This window comes from Vanessa tameamea, chromosome 19, assembly GCF_037043105.1.
Source record: "Vanessa tameamea isolate UH-Manoa-2023 chromosome 19, ilVanTame1 primary haplotype, whole genome shotgun sequence".
Lineage (NCBI taxonomy): Eukaryota > Metazoa > Arthropoda > Insecta > Lepidoptera > Nymphalidae > Vanessa > Vanessa tameamea.
In genome coordinates, this window is record NC_087327.1 from 3,247,753 (window position 1) to 3,271,400 (window position 23,648).

General features: G+C 31.7%; 2 protein-coding genes and 2 non-coding genes across 4 annotated transcripts in view; 1 reads left to right on the forward strand and 3 right to left on the reverse strand.

Annotated features, from left to right (window-relative positions):
• Window positions 1–23,648, reverse strand: part of LOC113403934 (bifunctional glutamate/proline--tRNA ligase) — a 114,636-nt gene that overhangs the window by 56,883 nt on the left and 34,105 nt on the right. The window lies entirely within an intron of this gene.
• Window positions 1,727–9,702, reverse strand: LOC113403927 (dihydrolipoyllysine-residue succinyltransferase component of 2-oxoglutarate dehydrogenase complex, mitochondrial-like). The gene is made up of 8 exons (XM_026644592.2): window positions 9,584–9,702; window positions 9,040–9,202; window positions 8,580–8,804; window positions 8,146–8,306; window positions 7,137–7,295; window positions 5,377–5,510; window positions 2,974–3,131; window positions 1,727–1,982 (listed from the first exon to the last, which is right to left on the reverse strand). Exons 2-8 carry the CDS (start codon window positions 9,118–9,120, stop codon window positions 1,848–1,850), a joined length of 1,053 nt encoding a protein of 350 aa, XP_026500377.2. The 5' UTR covers window positions 9,121–9,202; window positions 9,584–9,702; the 3' UTR covers window positions 1,727–1,847.
• On the reverse strand, window positions 18,926–18,998 carry Trnak-cuu (transfer RNA lysine (anticodon CUU)). The gene has a single exon. It is a non-coding gene; the product is annotated as a tRNA-Lys (tRNA).
• Trnak-cuu (transfer RNA lysine (anticodon CUU)) lies at window positions 21,512–21,584 on the forward strand. Its single transcript has one exon. It is a non-coding gene; the product is annotated as a tRNA-Lys (tRNA).

The window sequence follows — 23,648 nt, forward strand, 5'->3', positions numbered from 1 at the left end:
TAATAATATAAGAAGGTTGGTCTAATATTTTAAGTAGCTATGAAAGTATTACAGAGGATATCAATGGTAAAGAAATAAGTGTAGGAATAAGTAGGAAGCTAAGAAATAACTGGTCTCGAGCCTTCACGACTTCCTTCCTTGACTTGATGTACTTTACTTATTAAAAATATTGTTAAAATATTGTTTCAGATAAATTTTAAGCTAAGTAAAAAACACATTCTCGCGGTGTAATCATGACAAAATTGCCCGCAGCATTATATCATTAAAATGCAATTCAAACCTGTCCTCAGTAGAGAAGGGATGTTAACACTTTTTTTCTATTTGTTCCATTGCAATGAGATAAACATCAAGTTATATTTAGGTCTGCAAATGTACGAATACTCTCTTTCATTGACTTTAGACAAAAGCATCGTGTCCCAATACGTTCCTTCAAGAGTACCTGCCATACTCTATGAGATCAGCAGCATCGCGATTAAGTTTAGAGATAGGTATTGACAATCAAAGTGGTAACGTCGTCATGCCACCGGGAATGTTATCAAAAGGCCTTCATAAAGACATTTTCAATATCACAGCAACTCAAATACTACTTTATATTAATTTTAAATTATAGCCTTTTTCAAACGCAAGAGGACAATAAAGACAAATAAACAACTTAATCATTGAATTGAATTGAGGCGATATCATTGGTCGAGGTCTTAAAAATTTTTTGAAGTTAATTATGGTTTCGCGAAAACAAGGGATCTGCATCTTCTACCGCATTTTTCACGAGGAATGTGCCGAGGAATTTTCAATTAATTTAAACAGGATTAATCTCGGTTGCTGAATTTCACCTTCAGTTATCTCGTCAAAATTCCAAGTTCCACTCGAACCACCTAGATGACAGAAAATCCACTACAGCACGATTGCTGAAGTATTTTCTGCCTCGCACATCCACTCTATGAAACCAACAACCAGGGGTTTTTCCGAACCGATACGACTTCAGAACCTCCAAGAAAAGAGCCTACACCTATCTTAAAGGCCAGCAATGCATCTGCAAGCCACCTGGTGTTGCAGATGTTCAGGGGCGGTGGTATTCACTTTCCATCAGATGAGCCTTCTGCACGTTTGCCACCTATACCATAAAAAAGTGGCCCAATAGTACATGTATCAAATAAGATATAACAACTAATGTTACGAATTTCAAATTCATATTCATGCGTAAATCCTAACAGTTAGAAATTGGCTCCGTCTCATTATGTTAGATTGCCGTCAGTTCAACCTATGTAATCGGGGCATAGAGTAAACCTCAGTATTTGTGTCCTAACTCTAATTGTATTTCTCAGTTGACTAATAGCTAGTCCTTGAGTATGACTTCTATGGTCGTAATTCATTCAGAATCCGAAATAAACACTTATCACCAAGAGAATTGATAGCGTAGCAATCATTTTACAGTACCTATAACCAGTAGTCCTCAGTACAAGGACCTTAAATAGTTTTGACATATACAAATTTAAACTTTGTCTTTTTTGCGATGTAAGTAAATAATATAATTTATTATTGTATTTACGTAAATTCAAGTTACATTTTCAGTAATTCATTCAGAAAGATAAGTAGCTGAAATCTATACAAATGAAAAGAAAACTATTACTTTTAAGGTTTATTTATGTATGCTATATTAACTTATTTGTAAATTGAATTAAATACGCTTTACTTCGCAATAAATAGAGTTGTGCGTTACACAGTACAAATTGTATGAATATATATTTATAGCCACAATTACAAACTAAGTAATTCCAATGCATTTAAATTCAAAAATGATTGTTATTGTCTGGGTTGAACAATACCATTTATGATACCAGCTTACTTTTTTAAATTCCCGCCAAAATTGACGTTGGGTCTTCGACACCCGATTTAACTTTTCGTAAAAACAAAACGGCCTCGCGTCCATCGATTAGTCTGTGGTCGTAAGACAGTGCCAAATACATCATTGGTCTTATTTCTACCTGTAAAAATTGTTGAAAATATATTTAAACTATACTTTTTTAAATAAGTTATTAAATAGACTATACGATAAATAAAATTATATTCATTAAAAAAATGTTGTTGCTCCAGGTTACTTTTAATATATAGGTATATATCTTATAGCTAGACGTGATTACATCAATTTTAGCATTTTTAACTTATGACTAATTTACTTCATATACATGTAACTCGCTGAACCTGCGGCTTTACCCGATCGAAATTTATAAAACACAAAGTTCCAACCCCGTTTTACCTCCTTTTTAAAATTCTTAGCGGATGTCTACACCGTATAAGGAACCTATCTGCCAAATTTCAATTTCGTGATTAATCAGTGAGTGGTATTTCGCTTATATATAGATTTGATATGGCTTTAAAGATAACATTAAATATATGGTAATCAGAAGGGGAGTTCCACAAGGTTTCCTACAAAAGGTTACTCTACGTCTATTAGCTATTTCTACAATAATAGCAGTGCATTTAAATGCGAGGGGCGGGAACGAACGAAGTGAACTCGAAAATCGAATTCATCTCTTACAACTGATAGGTCAGAAGACGTGAGGGCGTATCTCGTATCTGAGCTCTGCTAGTTTACAGTTTACAGCGTTAAAGAGGGAACACTTGGTACATAATCTCTATTAAGCTATTAGTGTACTGCTAATATATTCAAAAATGTTTATTAAAAAAAAAAAACTAAATCCTTATGACGTCTAGTAAATTTACTGCAATTGTTTACTTGTTTATGTGTTATTTAATTAACGTTAGGCGTGTCAAATGGTCGTTCAAATAACTTTTATAATCTGCATTTATTAAAATAGGTACCGGTGTTCTTAGACTAAAACTAAATACGTGTAACCGTTGCAATATGACGTAATGCGACAGACGGAGGAGGTTAGTCTCTTTATACAGTAGAGGTAATGGTTACGTTCACACAACCCATCGTTCCGTTAATAATCAGCGTACAATTTTTACTACCTTCCCCTGTACGGCGACGGGTCGCTGCACAATCGCGTGCATGCCCAGTATCGCAGACTGCGGCATGTTGATGATCGGCATCGAGAGCAGCGAGCCGAACACGCCGCCGTTGCTGATCGTGAATGTGCCGCCCTGCATGTCGCCGGGCGTCAGACTGCCTGCAAGCGTTCACTCGGTGCTACTTACTTGTATTATAATCCGATAAATGAAAATATATTCAATCTATATAGAACTCATATAAACACAATGTATATTATTAAATACAAGGATATTATTTATCGTCATCATACATTAATATATGAAATTTAAGTAGTCGAAAAGAGTAACTGACTGTTGTCTCAATATAACCAACATTCTTAACTATAAGCTAAAAGGTAGCTCTCCACACGTGTAATCGTCATTTAGAGTCGCTCTCCCTTACTGGAGCCTAGATTAAAAAACTTTGCTTTTTGTTTGTTTCTGGGATAGAATCATGTTTGATCTAAGGCCAAAGTTACATTGGTAAATTTTAAACAGCCGATGTATAAATATTCTAGTCAAAGAAAAATTTATAAGAATCTTTATACATTTATATTAAGAGAATGTACCTACCTTAAACCAGAGGACGAGGTTTTTAAAACGTCAGAACAACGAATTAACTAAGTTTTACAGAGAAATCCTCAATGGTAACATAATTACAATACTGTGTAAGTAATAAACTATATATATAGAAAATCTGATCGTCATAGGTATACAGTTGTTGCATGGGTAGTTGAGACATACCAATAAGGAATATTATATTATACAGACAGTATTTATCCGAAGGTTAAAAATCGTCCCTATGTAGATATAGCAAAATATTCAGGTTTACTTTTAATAAAGTTATATAAATGCAATACACTAGAAGTATATATCATATCCGGACTAGAAGTTTGTAAATCATGAATATATTTTATTATTAATGTTTAGAAAAGTCCATTTCGGAACAGATTAAAATTTTTGTTCAGAGACTATATAAGTATTTGAAACTTTAGAGAATACCATTTTTTTTTAAGAGTGCTTACCTATTAGCCTAAAATAGTTTCGTATCAATGTCAAATACTTGTAAGGATATTTTTATTTCATTTTCTATTATCTTTTAAGAAGTATTAGACTATTAGTTCCGCTCGAAGGGTTCTTAAAAAAACCCCGAAGATTCGCTGTAATTTTAGTGTTCAAATATTGGAGGGAAAACTTACACATGCATAGAAATGGGGTCGTTTATTTTCGTAAATGTTCTAACAATGTGCGAAAATAGAAAATTGGCTACCCGAATAGGGTGCTATTTTTAGCACCAGACATGTCACCCTGAAGGCATTCCTTTAAAAATTTAAAACTATGTTCCGTGCGAGCGTGTTTTCAAATTTGACAAAACTCCAGAAATAGAGGAACTTTTAAAGACAGATTCATATTTTTTTAAAAGAACGCAAATAGTGTCTTGGTTTGGTTATGGTAATATCGAATCGAATAAAAAAAACAATTATTCTCGAAGCATATTAATTTACATAACAGACTGCTGAGTAAGTTTTTATTTAATTCAATAGTAAGAATAATATATTTATTATTATGGCAAATATTGTGTCAAAAACGTTAAATGGAAAGGTAATAGAGTGTGCTAAACAAAACTTTTTTTTTTTTTTATAATTTCAATGCACACGCAAATGGATCGCATTATAATTCACTAACGAACCTAAAGTATAAGTAATTTATTCCTTATTTTGCTAAGATCATACTGAAGTACATAATATGTAAAATATCCCTCATTGCTGAAAATAATTATTTATGTGTCTAATATAAGGTTAATGAACCGAAATAAACACTTATAGTATTATAAATTATTGTGTTAACGTAAATTCAAGTTACATTTTCGGTAAAATACATATACATACGTATTTTAAGATGATTTTAATATGACTAACTGTTTAAGATTAAGTTACGTGATAAAGGTAGTGTAATTGACTTACTTATACTATATATATTACTTACTAATAATTACTTAGAATTCTTAAAGGAATCGAGTATTTATATGACATCTATATAAAAGTTTCATCACATTTTTAACGTCGAATAATAATCGAAGGAACATAAAATCATTCAAATGTTATAACATATATAGATATACCTATTATATTTATATATACCTATTATATTATTAAAGTGTGACATATATATTCATAGTAATAAAATATTTATATATAGATATGATGTAGAGCTTTTAAACAGTTGTACTATTAGTATAGTTATAAGATTAGAGTATATTTTTTAAAAAAAAGTAATATAATCTTATCTGTAACAGGTAAATGTAATTTTTTTAAAGTCAAATTTAAATTTGATATAAAATTGAATAAATACTTTTTAGAAGAAAATTTGTCAAAATAAGTTTACCTTTTCTCGCTTTAGCCGCCAAATTAGCTAACGTTAGTTCAATCTGTGGGAAATCCATGTTTTGTACGTTCCGCACTACTGGCGTTACCAAACCTCTTGGTGTTGCCACTGCTACTGATACGTCCACATAATCTCTAAAAAACATTGAAGATTGATACAACTATTGAGCTTATTGGATATTAAAAGTAAACTAAGCATAAATTTAGTTAAGGTAATAAAATTTTTAGTAGATTTAAAAAAGGAAAGATTTATCAACTGCTGTGTATTTGTGACAACTAACATCAGTTAAATAAAATATGAATTATTATTTAATATTATAAAAATATACAGGGTTATTGGTAATTCCATGTATTCTCGTTAGGAGGTAATAGGGGTGACTATTTGCGATAATTTTAACCCCCATATGCATTATGCAAAAGTGAACCATTTTTGAGTTATCACGTTTTTTAGATTTAATTTTGCCTAATAGCCAAAGGTACGTCTTCGAGGAGGCCAAACATTTTATTTGCCAAAAAATCTTCGTAACAGTATTTGCAGTATTTAGATTGCTTGGTAAAAAATATGGTCCGATTAAATTGTCGTCAATTATTGCCATCCAGACATTGACCGAAAAACGGCGTTGTGACCCTTTTGGCCTCTTTTTATTAGGATTTTTGTCCACTTTTTCACTCCAATAATATTTATTGTGGTAGTTAGTAATACCATTTTAATCAAATTTGAATTCGTCCGTCCAGAGGATTTTTTTCAAAAAAGATGCATCTTCTAAATCCTCATTAAGCATGAATCTACAGAAAGCAACTCTTCTTTCAGCATCCTCTTCGTAAATAACGTGCACAGGATTAAAATGATAATACAAAATATCTTAATTGTAACTTAGCCACTGAACTGTTTATGTATCTAAATTTTATTTTAAATTTGTATTAATTAAGTAAGTTAAGTAAATAAGCAAGTTTTTTTTACATTGGTTATTATTTTAAATCAATTTTGTGGGAATTTTTAAGAGCGACCTTTGGTACGAATTCGGTCATGTTCGAATACGAATTTCCACCAGCGTCCTTTCTGATCATTTTATTTCGGTTGCTTTGAAATAAATTCTTAGTTTTTATACATTTTCGGAAAGCTAAGTAAACGATTATGTTTTCAAAATAATCTGCAAAACAAGTGTCATAATGATTTTTTTTGTTTTTCAGGTATATTTGAGGGAAAAAAATGGTTTCCCTCTCGCATTTTTTAATTTGGACCGATAATTATTGTTTAAATATTGAAAAATATCCAGTGTTTAATCGTTTTTATAAATCAGAAGAAAAAAATAGATTTTAATTGATGCTTTTTTTTAAATAAATTTTTGAAGTTGCAATTTTGACTTATTTTGAAAAAATCTAAAAAACGTGATAACTCAAAAATGGTTCACTTTTGCATCATGCATATGCGGGTTAAAATTATCGCAAATAGTCACCCCTATTACCTCCTAACGGGAATACGTCGAATTACCAATAACCCTGTATATATTCGATTAATAATATACTTTTAATTTTGTAACTAGTCAAAAGACGAAAGTTCTTGAAACATGAATTCAATAAATACGATTTAACTATTATTATACTATTTCTATATAATATAAAATTATATTTGAAGTATCGAATTAAAACGGAAACAGGGGGTTAGGGGGTTGGGGTGTCGTTAGGCCTAAGGGTGGGATAAGCGGCCGTGTAAAAGCCCTGTCCATCTTTCTAGAAGTAATAACATTACGCGCCCATTACCTGTAAACAATGTTATCGGCCATTATAACTGCGTTGATGACCGGTTGATCCATGAGAGCGTTGGCTGACGCTTTTAAAAACGGCGACATGAAGGATAACTTAACGCCATATTTCTTTGTAAAAGTATCAAGATTCGCCTTCCGGAATGCCATTAGTTTGCTGAGAATTAAAAAAAAACTTTGGTAATTTAATTCATTTCTTTTTTTGGCAACAGTATTTTTTTTTATTTGTACCTAACACGTAGAACGCAGTTTTAATGATTTGAGCTTAATTAATGTTATTAGCTATCATTTTGTTACATTCAAATTGTCAATGCGAATCAAGCATAGTCTTTATTACAGAATTTCATCCTTTCTCTATATAATAAAAGCTTTGTCGTAAATTATTTGTTAATTCATTTGATTAATTATTTTTTTAATGATTAATGTGGCTAGATTATAAGGATCTCTAATGTCGGCTTACAAAAATTGTTAGTTTTTTCTCTCGATAAATTATGAGAATTTATATTGAGGACCCAGATTGAGTACCTTTGTGAAATTATTTTCAGTCACAAAGAATTGTGAGAAACGGGATTATCAAATGCGTGGGATTAGAAAATCTATAATGGCGGCGAACATAATATTTATGCGGTATATTTTCTCCCGCACAGTCAGCTATTTTCCGTTGAGAATGGTCCCTGTGACCAAAATTGGTCAAGTACACGTGATTCATTAAGACTTTGTTTTTCAATAGAGTATTTTATTGAAAAGAAGGTAGACTTAATGTCCTTCTCATCTCGGTAACCATTTCTACCTACTCGTTATTGCTTGACCAATCTTTTTCTACTGGTATTTTTCCTTAGTGGTACAGATTAATGGCAGCATGGGAAAGTGTTAGCCCTAAGTTCTTACTAATTTAGCTTAGGGTTTTTAGATGAATGCTATAGTTGTTTTCTATACTAAAATATACGAACTATCGAAGAAAACTTTATTTTAATTAAGAAGTTTCTTTCAGTGTTATTGATATATACCTCATATCACATTCATTAAAAGTCGTCAGCATAGCAGTAGTATTCTGAGCCTCCTTCAATCTCTCAGAGATGCGCTTGCGCATCCTGTTCATGGGCACTGAAAGTTCTGTTCGTGTACCTGATATCGTTTTAGTTGGATCGCCGATCTTTTGCGCTGCTACCTAATTAACAATGTGTTTGTTTGGTTATTTCTTGAACTTTTGGAATACGTAGTAAACCAAAATATAAATAAAGGGAATATATGATATTAATAAATTAGGATCATGAAATTTACACTTTGGCCTATCTAGAAGGCCTAGCGATAAAGTCTTTGATTGTCTTGATAATTCATAAACAATGACATCACAAAATCTTTCAAGGGAATTTAATGATTGTGAAAATCAATCTTTTAAATTTTGAAATTACAAGTCGTGGATTATTGAGAGAAAACATACTGTAGGACCAGCTGGCGGTGCAGCTTTTTTCACTACTGCTGTTTGTACAGCGGGCTTAGCTGCTGCAATTGGTGCAGCTTGTGCTGGCTTAGCTGCAACTGTGGCTGGTGTTACGGCAGGTGGAGCTGCTGCAGTTGCCTGAGCAGGTGCGGGTGCAGGTGCTGCTGCAGGGGCTTTTGGAGGTGCTGCTGCTGCTTTGGCAGGTGCTACACCAGTGACATCAACCTAAATATTTTACATATAATTACACAATTCAACTTAATATATTTGAGTTTTTTCGTTACTTATACTTTACAATGTTTCTGTAATTCAAAATTTTTTAGATTCAGTGGCTTGGTATAGGATCATTATTTGATGAATCGCAAATAATTTATCATATAACAGCACTTAGGCATTACAAATAATGAACGTTACCACAAAAGAAGAAAAAAATAGATATACTTTATTAAAATATATTTACTTGAAATAGTACTTGCTGCGATTTGACCGATTGACCATCTTTAACCAGCATTTTAACAATTTTGCCGTTTCCGGGTGACATCACTGGAAGCGCTGTTTTATCCGTTTCTATTTCTAGCACCACTTCATCTACTGCTACCGCATCACCTTCCTTCTTTATTAATCTAAGTATTGGTACATTTTTAAGTACGGAATCAACTAACTTCAATTATTTTGTTAGGCCATGGATTACAATAGTTTTTGTACATAAAATTGTCATATTAGTTATTATCATATGAGAGATAATAACAGTAGAGTCGGAATGCTTCTCTTTGAAGCACACTAAAGTTTGTAATGTATTATTATAGTACTCACAAAAACTAACAATTACACAAGTATTTGACGGTGAACTCATTAAAACCGTATTATTTGGCAAGTGAATAGTGAATAATGAATGCTTGACTATAATGTAAGAATCATCAACATTTTAAAATAAATGTTATTAAAGTAATACAATTTACATTTTACAGATACTTTTCAGAAATTTGTGTTTATCTTAAACTTACTTAACGTCTCCGCTTGTTATTGAGTCTGGAAACGTTGGAGCCTTGACGTCCTCTACGGCGCGGAGCTTCGAACTCGTTTGAATGAACTGTCGTCTTAAACTCGGATGAGTGATTTCTAACTTTACAGTTCTCGAATGACTGTTGAATTGTTGTTATATAGAAATAATATTTATTTATTAGTTATATGTGAGCTATAAACTTATCTCATGTTTGGTGGTAAGAAACATATCGTAAAAAAATCCGTAGTTTTTGGAATGTGAAAAAAAATAGTAGAAATATATCACGACTTAAATGAAGGGTCATCAATAAACTATTAAAATAAAAACCTATATAAAAATTGAGCTGAATTGTTTAAGTAGTTACTTTACTATGTATTTTTGTTTATTGAAGTGATTAAAAATAGTCGTCGTTTTAGTTGATCATCAAATAGCATAATATTACACATAATTGTTTACATTTAATTGAAAAAATCTTTTTCCAAAAAGTTTTATTTAAACGTAACATAGAAAAATTGTTGATAACTATTGATAACCATCTTAATAGGAAATATTTCCCTTACGTAATTTCGATTTGGGTTTCCATTCCCGAAAGCCTGAAAACATCGATGATCCTTCACGACCGGACGGTCAGGCAGGCAAACCAGCTTTACTTAAAAACCAATAACTTTGTATATTAAAATATTTTATTCGGGATTCCAATCCCACACTTTTGGATCTTCAGCAGTATAAGCTAGTTACTAGAACGACGTATTTACGTAAATAATAATGACTTCTAAGACTTACTTTGTTAGGCGAGTCAATATTTTTCGTTTTTGAAATGAAGTCAAGTATTGAAATAAGTTCCATTTTGATCTGCCTTGGAAAATCTATAAAAGTATTTAATATAGAAGAACCATAAATATATGCTTTTAAATAGTATTTCGTATTATTTGGTATAGGATAAGTTTTTTATACATTATTGCTATTCTGTAAAATTTATTTAAATTCGTGTACTAACTGAAATAATTATTTAAAACAATATTAAACTGTGAATGGAAATTTTCGAAAAATAAAAGACTTCAATTCAGAGTGAGAGATTAATTGGTCCATTTATTTGAATTTAACTATTATTATAAATTGATTTATTACTTACGGATCTCGTTACTTTACATCTAAACATAGTATAATTATCAAGCATAAATATTGGGTTTACAGTTATTATCCATTTTAAACTACATCAAAAAATCATCATTTCTTCAGTCAAGTCTTGACAGATTTATTTTTATTTCTAGAATATGCTATTAAATGTTCTAAAAGTAGGTTCATTAAAAAAAAAAAGTAAACATAAAATCTTGCAATGTTACATTGCATGAATTTAAAATCTAATTTATATTCGAATACATACATTTTAAAAAGACAATTGTAACATGAATTTTTTAACTTAAGATTATTTTAATATTTTAGTTTTTCACTACTCCTTAACAGGTGGCGCTATAAAGTTTCAGCAACTCAACACTAGAGGGTATTAAAAACAGCTATTGTTTTTCTACTAGACACCAGATGGCAGGCTTATATTTTTGTTTATTTTAAGTATACCTAAAATGCAAAACGATAATTGTTATTTGTTATTAATTTTTGTATATGATGTATATACCTATATGATGTGACCTTTAAAAATAATGTTTAGATATTAAAAAGCGTTTGGTAACTACTACTCTATTTTTAAAATATTATTTAAATATTTAATTGAATCTTTTAAGAATAATTTGTTGTTGATTCAGTTTGTACTAAAAAATACAAAAAAATGTTAAGTTAACGATGAAAACAGTGTTTATATAGTATTCCTAATCAAGTATTGTTTTACATTATATCTATAATAATAGAGATGGCCCACCTTGGGGAAAGCTTTCTGCAAGCACCTACGCATCCCTTGGAACCCATCTTCCATTTACAAGGATATAATATCTTAATTTCCAAGACTGCTGGAGTATTGGCGATGCAAGGGATGGTTAATATTTCTAATATCTTTGGGCGTTAGTGCCCTCTTACTTCAGAGTCTCTGACGTCAGAGTTACCATTGTTAGAATATTTGTATTTCTTTTAAAAATATTTTCGACTTATTGCAATTAAATTATAGAATCTTAAAAGACATCTTTTGAAAATATACTTTGAAATGATCAAGCGAGTGTGTGGTTATAGGAACATCTATAATAGATGGGCTCTTTGAGCGGGAAGTTGGTTGTGTCCACTCAAGACGCCCTGATGCGACCTCCTTGGCTTTTACCTGCTAGGGATGTCAATATATTCGGGATAGATAATTAATTTCATCAATATAGTCTTATTTTAATTTTAATATAAAATATTTTGATTTGAAATATTGAATTGGGAACGTTACACACTTGTAGGTTAATCCAACGTGCTGGTTATAAAAATATTCTAACAATTTTTTTTTCAAATTGTAATACGTATACAGGCTTAAATAATATATACTCTACTTATATATAAATCAAACTTATTGTCTTTATATATTCTACATGTAATTGCACGACTGTTTGTATATTAAATATTGTATATCTATGTCATTAATAGAAATTATTTATATTTGGCGTTACAAACTCTCGATTTATGTCATGGGTTATTTTTAAGATCGAATATGATTTTGTTTTTAGAGGGACAGGTAACAATAATAAGCAATTTGATATTAAATTAAAAGAAGCATTTGTTTGATACAATAAATTGGAAAATTATTTTGTACTGAACAATTCGAATTGTGACTTTAACTTTTATTAACCCTTAATAAAAACAAATGATTAGTCATATAACACAACTAAAAAATATATTATATTTATTTATAATAATAAATAAATAAAATTTAAAATGAAGAATATTATTTACGACCAGATAAAATATATTTCATTCATATGAAAAATTTAATAATGAATACGATAAGTGACAGCCCTATGTTACCGAAGGCAGCTCCCCTACTAATTTGCTAAGATTCGTGCGGCCCGCATCTTTGATTAGGAATCTATTGCGACCCAGACGGGTCCTGCTACCGTGCATTTATCTACTTGAACGATTCCCTTACAATAATAATTATTATGAATACAAGAACTTAGCTTGGCAACTAAAACAATATATATTATTATGAATATACTTTACAATACGATTGGTAAAGATTACAGAAAATGCTAAGGACTAATTAATAGCAGTGTTGTACAAGAAATAATCTTATGTATAATCTGTTGTAGATGGATGCGAAAGTAGCTCTGTTACCTCTTAACGCTTAAATCTCTAAACTGATTTAGATGAACTTTGGTATTTAGATAGTTTGGGCTATTTTTTTAATTCACTCCTCTAGGGGGTAAAATTTGGGGTGACGGTTTTTGTGCTATAGTTAAAGTGTTATAAATTTCGCTTTTCGAATCTTAACATATCTATAAACCTTGTGTTAAAACGAATACAATTAGAGCTCAGTATTGTGCCGTGATTTAGGATCATAACCTGGTATCCGAAGGAAGGTCTTTAACGAAGAGTTCACTGCTACAAAACAAATACATTAACTTAATGTAACTTCAAATCGGTGAAGTCGATTTGGCAACCAAATCTATTAATTCATAACGGCTACAATACGTTTCCGATTTTATTCCTCACAAAAATAAATATCAGCTAAATCATAATTTCGGACCAAGTTTACTCATTTATAACGGTTGCGAACCAACTGGATCATTATATTAGTAGACTAGGAATACCAAACGGAAACGATTACGTTTCGATTCGATTTTTCGTTTCGATTGCGATACGATAACAAGTTAGAGTTACACGATCTCTATAACTTTTTTTTAATCAAAATAATAGTAGCAATTCCTCATTATAAGGAATTACTAATATTTCTATTTATCTATATTTATATTATTGTGTTAGGAGTGGGGCGACAATAGCCTGGGTGAGGATCGATCCTGCGACTTTTTACATCGCTAGGCGGCCCTTAAACCATTGCGCTAACAATAACAGATGAACCAAGTATTATATATTCATATGACGTCATATAGTCTCTACAACCCTAACATGAAACCCAGTTCTACATTGGGTTAAATCAATGTTCTACAAAAGTCAGATGTTGTGGTTAGGGCTGGGTCGGACGGCTTAACGTGAATTCTTAGGATGGGGAGACGAACGAGGACGACATGAAGAAATAATTATCGGGCCACGTGCTGTTAAAATAAAAAAAATATATATATTCTTTATTTAAATAGGTTCACTAAATCACTTGAATCATTTTACAGTGTTGAATTTAATGTTAAGATACTACCGGTTCGGAAAGTTGATTCTACGGAGAAGAACCGATCAGAAACTCAGTAGTTACTCTTTTCCTCCATTTTGGTTACAGAGTATCTCAATAAAGTACAAATACATTTAAATATAACATACCTGGAAATCAATAAATACTAAGGATACACTTTTTTATCGTGTATTGAGTGATATGCCTTATTTATCGATGTTTTTTGTTAGAGATTGAAATTTTATAATAGTCTGTGTGGAGTGTGTATGGTAATATTTCCACCGGTAAGTACTAAGGCTTACTAAAGACATGTCTAAGTAGGTACAATCCACCCATTAGCCCTATTTTTAGCCCCAACACCAATAGTACATGTTCTACTTTCGATCAATATTTTAGTTTCTGTTGTCGGTTCTTTATAGTATCAAAGTGGATAGAGGTGTAATGCATTTGGGAGAGCGTACGCGTGCTAACAAAACAAACAAACAAAATAATAGATTACAATTTGTAACAAAGATGATTTATATACATATATAGAAAACGAATACTATGAAATAAAAAAACGGCTTTAAAATATTAAGCTATATTATAGTTAAATACATATATAATTTAACAGGATTATTATCTTGTTTTTTTATAATTGGTTAATTGTTTTAGTGGCAAGCTTATAAGGCAGCAAATCTAGAGGTTCTGAGTTCTAATCCAATGAAATAAAAAAAAATGTTAAGTTTGTTATGGCAAGAAGTTTTTAGTTGCAGAGGTATGTTTAAAAACGTAAATCCTTTGTTCCAGCACTTGATCCCTCTTCGATCATATCTATACTAGTATCATATAATCATAGTTGTGTTATCACGCTATGAGAATGAGGAAATAGAGAAACCACGTGTATCTGCGAGCCGTGTCTAAATATAAGGCCACAGACTCCGATTTTGATGTCAGTTTTGGGTTCAAATCCCTGGTCGGATCGACAAAAAATTATTAATTCTTCGGATTCTCAGTAGCAGCGCAGTCCTGCTCCTGAACTCTTCCCAGTGGTGTCGGATTTGCCGTCTCATCAGATTACGAAGGTAAGGAATAAAGAGCGCCCTTGTGTTTACGGACATACGCGCTAATCTCTTTCGATAATAGGTATTGTCGACTAAATTCAGTAATGACGACATTATTATTTAATAATAAGTTTGCATTCTTTGTAGAATTTGTAGATATTATATATATTTACAGAAAACTCCTCGCACTCAATGTAGTCCACGCTATTATTTCAAATAAATTATATATTTAAAAGATATGGACCTGTAACCATATACCTACTTAATATTTTGGAACAAAACTTTGTTATGCGGATGCGAAGTCAGCTTGGGACGTTAGTCCTTGGTATAAAGTAATATGTAGCAAGGTCGGCAACGGTTGAACAAGTTGCAGTCTTAAGTTATTAATACTTTGGCGTGTTTAGATCACCGGAGCCTGGCTTACGGCGGACGCTAACAAAGGATAGTGCTGTATGGGTAATTTGTTATTTTAGAAAAAAATTAACATAACAATTCAACATAATTTTGATTTATAAGCTGGATTTGCTAAAGATATATTAGCTGTAGTTAATGTATATAACAAATTCAGCGCTTTATGCTTTATTTTTACGTTACAAAGAGACAACAAATACAACTTTTTGTAAAAAAAAAAAACTCTGAATCAAATTCTACAGTTGTAAGTAGCCGATAGGACACGAGTGGGCTAAGGCTCCCTTTCTTTTTTGTAGAAGAAGTCGAATTTTCAGAAATTTGGCAGATCGTCAGAATGTCGGCGGTAAAGAAAAAAGATTGAGCACGAGATTATTAAACAGCCGACTTTAACTGATATGTGTCCGTGCTGCCTGTTCTAACTAAAATATATAAATATAAAAAATATAACACATTTAATATTACATTTATTGACGTTCTCTGCCCATCATTTGTATGTACCATTTTTAAAGGAGCTATTAAAAAAAAAGAATATTCTCAATCACTTATTCAACGATCACATTTAATAACCAAACGTAAAAATACACACTGATTAACTTGAAATTTAAAAGAATAAACATAATTTAATACAATTTTAGCTTAATGGCTTTATAATTAAAGTTCTCTGTACGAATTAAAGCTGGAGTAAGTTTCGCCGTCTCAGGTATGGAGCCAGTGTTTCAGCTTAAACGCTTAAACTCGATCAACAACAACGCGTCCATTATACGAGTACAGCAGGGATGTGGAACTTGCATCTGAAATTATAAATTAAAATCGTTTTAAGAGCAATAAATGATTAAAAAAGCGTACCGCTGATACTTCAGATTTCAAATATTATATATAATTGTATTCGACACAACTTTGTATTTCAAATGTTGGTAAAGAGTTTTACCTACTAACTACTGAATTTGTTGTCGGTTTTTGTCAGTAATATCTAAGTTCCGGTTGTAGCTTTACGTTTGTACAGTTCTGTAAAATGACAATTCAAAAGTGCTTGTAAAAGCCTATTGAATGATGTATTTTTTTGTTTTGATTAATACGATATATATTATACGTAAATAAATATTGTACACTACACAAAAATAAAATTTAAATACAGTATCGCTCAAAGCCCCGGATATATGATACAAACCATTTTTATCTATATTAATATTATAAATGCGAAAGTAACTCTGTCTGTCTGTCTGCCTGGCTGGTTATTGCTAGTTTACGATTTCATGATTAAACGAGCGAAGCTGCGGGCGACAACTAGTATTATATATAATCAATAGTTATACTATTGAGGAGGTTATGAAGAATAAATGTTTTCTCCTCTTACGTCATGGAAGCCATTATCGACGTAGGAAGAAAGGTGAAACGAGTTGCGGTACTAGCTATTGTCAAATATTAAATCAATGTTATAATCTACTTGGTTTTGTGCTAGCCCGTCTGGGTAGGTACCACCCCCTCATCAGATATTCTACCGCCAAACAGCAGTACAGGCACAAGGCACATAACATCTTAGTTCCCAAGATTAGTGGCACATTTTAGATGTAAGGAATGGTTAACATTTCTTACAGCGCCATTGTCTATGGGCGGTGGTGACCACTTAGCATCAAGTAGCCTATTTGTAGTAGTGTAGTCAAGGGTGTATGCAGAAAAATAGGGGATTCGAGTTATATGTGAACCTTATAGTACGTAGATGGTTTCTGATGAATATAAGGAATACCAATGTGTTAAAATATCATTAGGTAGCCTGCTTTCTTACGAATATTTTTTACAACTTTAAAATTGAAATATATAATAACATAAACCATAGTATTATCGATAAAATTTTGATACATCCAACCCATCACTAGACGGTCAATAAGCGTCCGATGAAGTTAAATACTTTCTTGGAACGTAAGTCCGGTCTTGGCAAGTTTGCAACTTGTCGATTTATTGGACAAATAGTTTGAACAATTTGCGGAGATTTATAGTTTGTCTTGAATTCAATGCGCTAAGCAATATTGTGGCAAACTTCCATTATATCGATATCTTTATCGACATAATTGTCGACTGCTCAAATAACTGATCATACAATGTTTAGACAGACAAGTTATCGAGTAATTTTAAATAAATAGTACTATTTGTTTTTGTAATTATAAAGAAGGTTTTATATATTTGTGTAAAAATATAATATAAATGTAGCAAATTATATTGATCGAGAAGATCAGTTTTTTATTTGTCCTTAAGAAATTTATAATTCTCTGGTATGGTAATTATAATTAGCTATAAAATTTTCCGAAACACTCCAAAGTCATTGTTACAAAATAATTGTTTTAAAAACGTAATATGCCATGGTGAGCCTCCTGTTGGTTTGCCACCAATAACATAAAAAAAATGGTCATAAAATGAATGACAAAAAAAACTAAAATAACTAACTATTTTGTTCCTATAAAGCTGTATATCAATAGTTTAGCTGTTTATGATAATAGAACTATAACATTATGAAGCTAAATTTTTTGCGCGGGAAATCACCCCACCCTTCTATCTACTCAATGAATCGAAAGCTGAATTTGCTATTTTTGCGAACGAAACGGTCCGCCTATAATCTGCAATTGCGACCCCAAAATATTTCCCCTTCGAAATTCAAAAGCTAAAATATAAAATGGCTGCGGCGTCTTGTCTTTATCTTTTCCTTATGTAAATGGCGGTGAAATATTGGGAATTTAATGAGGTTAAGAACTTTCCCGCCAACGTCGGCGCCATTCGCCTCGAGGGGATTTACTTTTTTTTTTATTCGGCATGGACGAACAAATCCTTTGTCATTTTTTATTTGAAGATTTAAAAAAAAACAATGTTTATAATAATATGTATTAAAATGACCTCTAATATTAGAACGTTCTAATGTAAATTTTTAGTACATCTTTGGATAAGAATCCCTAAGAGTTTTGAGCCGAGATGGCCCAGTGGTTAGAACGCGTGCATCTTAACCGATGATTTCGGGTTCAAATCCAGGCAGGCACCACTGAATTTTCATGTGCTTAATTTGTGTTTATAATTCATCTCGTGCTCGGCGGTGAAGGAAAACATCGTGAGGAAACCTGCATGTGTCTAATTTCAACTAAATTCTGCCACATGTGTATTCCGCCAACCCGCATTGGAGCAGCGTGGTGGAATATGCTCCAAACCTTCTCCTCAACGGGAGAGGAGGCCTTAGCCCAGCAGTGGGAAATTTACAGGCTGATTATGTTATGTTATGTTATGTAAGAGTTTTAGGGCTATGGAATATAAGTAGTTCTTACTTAATATCTAGACTATGATAAGGGTTTCTCGTCTCGAATCAAAGGAGAGGTTGCCAAAATATCGCTAGATTTATTGCTAAGAGGAAGTCTTCGCTACTTCCGCTATCACAATGGCTCCTGGATCCGTTTCCGTCGCACACTTGAGAGTTGAATGTATTGAGAACTTCCTTGCTCTTAATGAATTCTGCAAATCTACGTTTTCATACGAAAATCCAATATAATTATGTTAATTATTTATAAATTATCTATAAACAAATTTATATTTAATTGATATCATGTTTAAAAGCATATTATTAATTTTGTCTGAAATCTACAAAATATTATGTCGCCCACCGTGGGGCTCGAACCCACGACCCTGAGATTAAGAGTCTCATGCTCTACCGACTGAGCTAGCCGGGCTTTCCTTAGAGATTGAAAAAATAAAACCGTGATCTTTTCTATTGAAATCTTGAGCTAACCAGGCACAGCGTACATTAGTCAATATATAAATGTACATATATATACATATAAGTAAAGAAACACAAACAAATATTTTATACATTATTTTGTTGTTTGTTTAGTAAGTGCTGGTACACTAGTAGTAACAATTGCTTAGAATAACGCATATATTATACAAATACATGAAAAATATATACCCATGTGTAGCTTAAAAATATTATAAAAAAATGTAACTAAGGATTTATAGTAAACGGGTTTATAAGCAAAAGTTGTCAAAAGCCAATTCAAAATATTAATAAATTAAATAATTATGTTTGTTAATTAATTTTAAGTTGGATATTTATAAGCCATCTAAATAATTAGGTCTAATGTTATTTTATAGGATTACAGTACTAATAGATAGGTGTCATTCAAAAATCACCAACGTGGTACATCCATGACATTATTTAACATGGCAATATTTTATTTTAAACATATAACTCGTCTTGTTAAAGATTTTTTCTTACAGAATACACCCACCGGCCAGTCATCCACTAGCGTGTACATGGCGTCTGACAGTTCTCTATAAATAATTTATTTTATAAAGCCGGTCACGTGGTCCGCCATCTCACCCGAGCGGACGATAATTAGCGTCGACACCGACAGGGGACGTAGACACTTAACTATATTTTACACTGTGACAATTAATCGGTCGAGCAATTTGATTTAATCGAAATGAATATAATGTTATAAAAATGTTTTTAAGAGGATTTCAATGTGGTTTTAAGTGGAACTTTTTTGACCATTACTCTCTAATGTTTGAAGGAAGATATCGAGCGAAAAGTTTCTATATGAAACGGTTGTGGCAACGTTTTCATTTATTTAATTTTTATTATTTTGTGAAATTGTACGGGTAAACGGAAAAGACGACAAAAAAGAACAGCATAAAGTTTTTCACGTAAGAAAGTTTTATATTATTTAAAATTATTAATTAAATAAGATTCTTAGTGCGCAAAGGACTTTCCGGAGTCATCTTTATTAAATTAGTAATTGTATTTGATGGTTCTGGGATTCTTTCTGGACATCATATATTTGATTTAGATTTATTTACTTATTAATAATTAAATTATTAACTTGTGAGATGACGTCTGACAGAGAAGTATGGAAGAAGAAGACATGCTGCGCCGACCCGAAGTAAAATTGGCATAAGGGCAGGAGGATGATGATATTACTTATTAATAATAACAATAAGTTAAACTTACAATAATCACTATTGTTGTGTTCCGAATGTTCCGAACCCAGTATATCTAGGTAAAAGGGATATAAATTCTCCGTTCCCAAGGCACATTGACGATTTTATGGATTGTTAATATTTCTTACAGCGCCAAATATACGTAGTCTTATGGCGGTATACGAATATTGGCCAGTTTGCGTAAGCATTAAAAAAAAAAAATTTAATGTGACATAATCTATTTTGGTTACTCTGTAAAACTGAATCTCATGTAATAGATAATACTCTATTCCAACCATAACAGGAAAAAAGCCAAATAAACAACATTTGACAGCAAATTGACGCGATATCATTGGTCGAGATCTTGATTAACCTATGATATTCACTATGGATTTGCGAAAAAATGGCGTTTTAAACGTCGACGAAACTGATATCTGAATTTTGGAAGTAAAATTAAAGTGGAAAGTAGTTAAGTTAAATAGTGTTGTATTATAAGTAAAGATATATTAATCATAAATTCTTAATAGTGTACAATATCTCCTTGTTATTAGCAAATCGCATGAAATACGTAAATCTAAGGTTTGTTTATCTTTTTTCCTACTTCCATTGGAATAGGCTATACGTAGACATGTTTTATTTTTATTTGTTCATTTTTAAAAAGCGTATGTTATTGATATTTAAGTCCTCCATATAACTTATCTTCGGTCAATGGGAACACGAACTAATTTGTCTCAGCTCCCTCGTGATGAAAGGGAATTTACATTGTGGGACTTTCCGTAATTGAGTGGGTGGTCCTGAGATGCCAAAAGATGTAAGGAGTGATATATTGCTCGTTAGTTTTTGTACCTAACTTTGATTTTACTTAGGACATTTCGAAATTGAATTCAAATTAATTGTAACTTGCATAAATTACGATTTTCTTTTGTTTGTGAATACGATATAAGTAGAACAAACAAAAAGCGGATTTTATGGGTGTTTTTTAAAAATCGTCGTCGTCGAGTGTATTCTTCGGTTAATGAACAAAAACTTTCACAGAAATTAAAATTTATTTTATTTGTATTTTAGATTTTTATGGGTTTCTAGGTGATCCTTATTCCAGGTTAGTGTAATTTATTTAAATATAGCATTGTTTTTAAATCGGTTTCATCTACAGTACTAACCGATGTTAACATTAAATTTAAGAAAATTTTGTAAAACAAAAAAACATTCCGACTTAAAATATATCACGATGTAATTGATCTTGTTTTTTCTTAGCACAAATCAAGCCCGGCTAGCTCAGTCGGTAGAGCATGAGACTCTTAATCTCAGGGTCGTGGGTTCGAGCCCCACGTTGGGCGCATTTTTATTTTATTTTTGTACAGTTCTCTCTATTTTACCGTTCGTTTATATAAAGACAATTAAATTATAATTTTATGAGAGTCTAAATTTCTATAAAACAACTGGCTTAAATTACTATACTAAAATTTTCCGGCTGTCACTGGAATTAACGATTGAATCAAAGAGTGATACACGATTAATATAATATGTTTAAGAATAACAATTTTATGTAACAACATAGGTATACTTTATTTATAAAATTAGAAGTTGTAAAGCATTGTGACGCAACCGATTGGTGTGTCGGTCAGTTCGATGTCGAGGATGAAACTAGAACGCTAATAATTAACGTCTCAGTATATTTTATCGATTTTAGTTAGTAATGTAAGACACGGAGACAGAAGCAAGTTGTGTTATTTGTATCGACAAAGTAAGACTACGATTGAAATAAAAGGAAACGCTGGAATTGATATAAATATGTTTTTAAGTATGACGGGGTAAGTTCCGCGGCCGAGGGGCGGGGGGCGGCGCTTCCGCAGGAAACACCGTGCTGTGATTGCATCCCCTAATCAGATTCACTACCATCTCGACTGGGAAATTCGAGACGATTGATTTATAAATAGATCATTTGATTAGATCTAGAGTTGATTACATATTAGTAATAACAATTCAAGTTGGAACTTGCTTTAATATATTCTTGATTTAGATATATTTTTATTTAAAGTTAAATTGATCATTTAAATTTTTTTTGTCTCTTACATGAGTACTTATTTCTCCCATGGAAATAATAATTTGATATATTATAATTACATTCAAGGAATATAAATATCATTGTAATTTTTGATTCTAAATTGATTATTGCGTTTCAGGCTGGATATATATAGATTTCATTATATTTAATTAACATACCTTTGTAATTGACTAGGCGACAATATACAAGTACCCTTTGCAAGTCATTTTCGATATAATCTACATTCCGAACCGGCAGTAGCTTTACATTAAATAAATAAATAAATATTGGACGAAATCAAATACATTACTCTGATCCCAATGTAAGTAGCTAACGCACTTGTGTTATGGAAAATCAGAAGTAACGGCGATACCACAAACACCCAGACCCAAGACAACATAGAAAATTAATGAACTTTTTTCTACATCGACTCGGCCGGGAATCGAACCCGGTACGTCAGAGTAGCGTACCTATGAAAACCGGTGTACACACTACTCGACTACGGAGGTCGTCATTTCATAGAACGATACCGACGTCAACTTGGCTTTCGCGACAAAAAAAAAGTTTTATATAATATTCCAATAGTTTCGTTAATAAAATAGTAGCGTATGGAATAGGTGAAGTATGTCACAGCTAACTTTAGTTTAATTAGCCTCTTTATTAATAGCCTAGCCATTTAATTAAAAGGCGCCGTTCTACTGAACGGCGTCTTTTAGAAAAACTTCCTGAAACGTATCCACCAGTACATTTTCCGTTCATAGAATAGGATAATTTGCTTTAGACTACACTGAAAATAAAAATATTTATATTGGTTAGAATATATTTTTTTTTATAATAAAATCTTTAAGTACATTTTAGTAGGTTTAATCTATCAGTAAAATGGCTAGGCTATTAAATGAAAGACTACATGTATATCAAAACTGAAATTAAAAGGAAAAAAGAATTGAATGGTCAAACTGCTACAGATAGTAAATCTAAGATTTCAATGTTTGTGCACACACCGTTCAAGCAAATCGTCTCAGCAGGTCGTCGCAACGATTCAGTGGTTATAATATCCATTTCACCGTGATGAGGGGAACGTTAAATCCATATATAATGTCTCTTGTGTTATAAGTATGTTTCTAGTGATGTAGTTATCAGTGTTGAGATTTGCAGTGTATCTTATGTTTTATATAAATCAAAAAATATATTCATGGTATATACAGACTAAATCTTAAGCATACTACTGATTCTTGAAATATAGTTAAACCTAGTGTAGAAATCCGAATATAATTATATCTTTAGCATTGCGTTGCAATATAGATTCTTATTATTTATAAATTTGACGGTATTCAATTGATTATGGAATGATAATGAT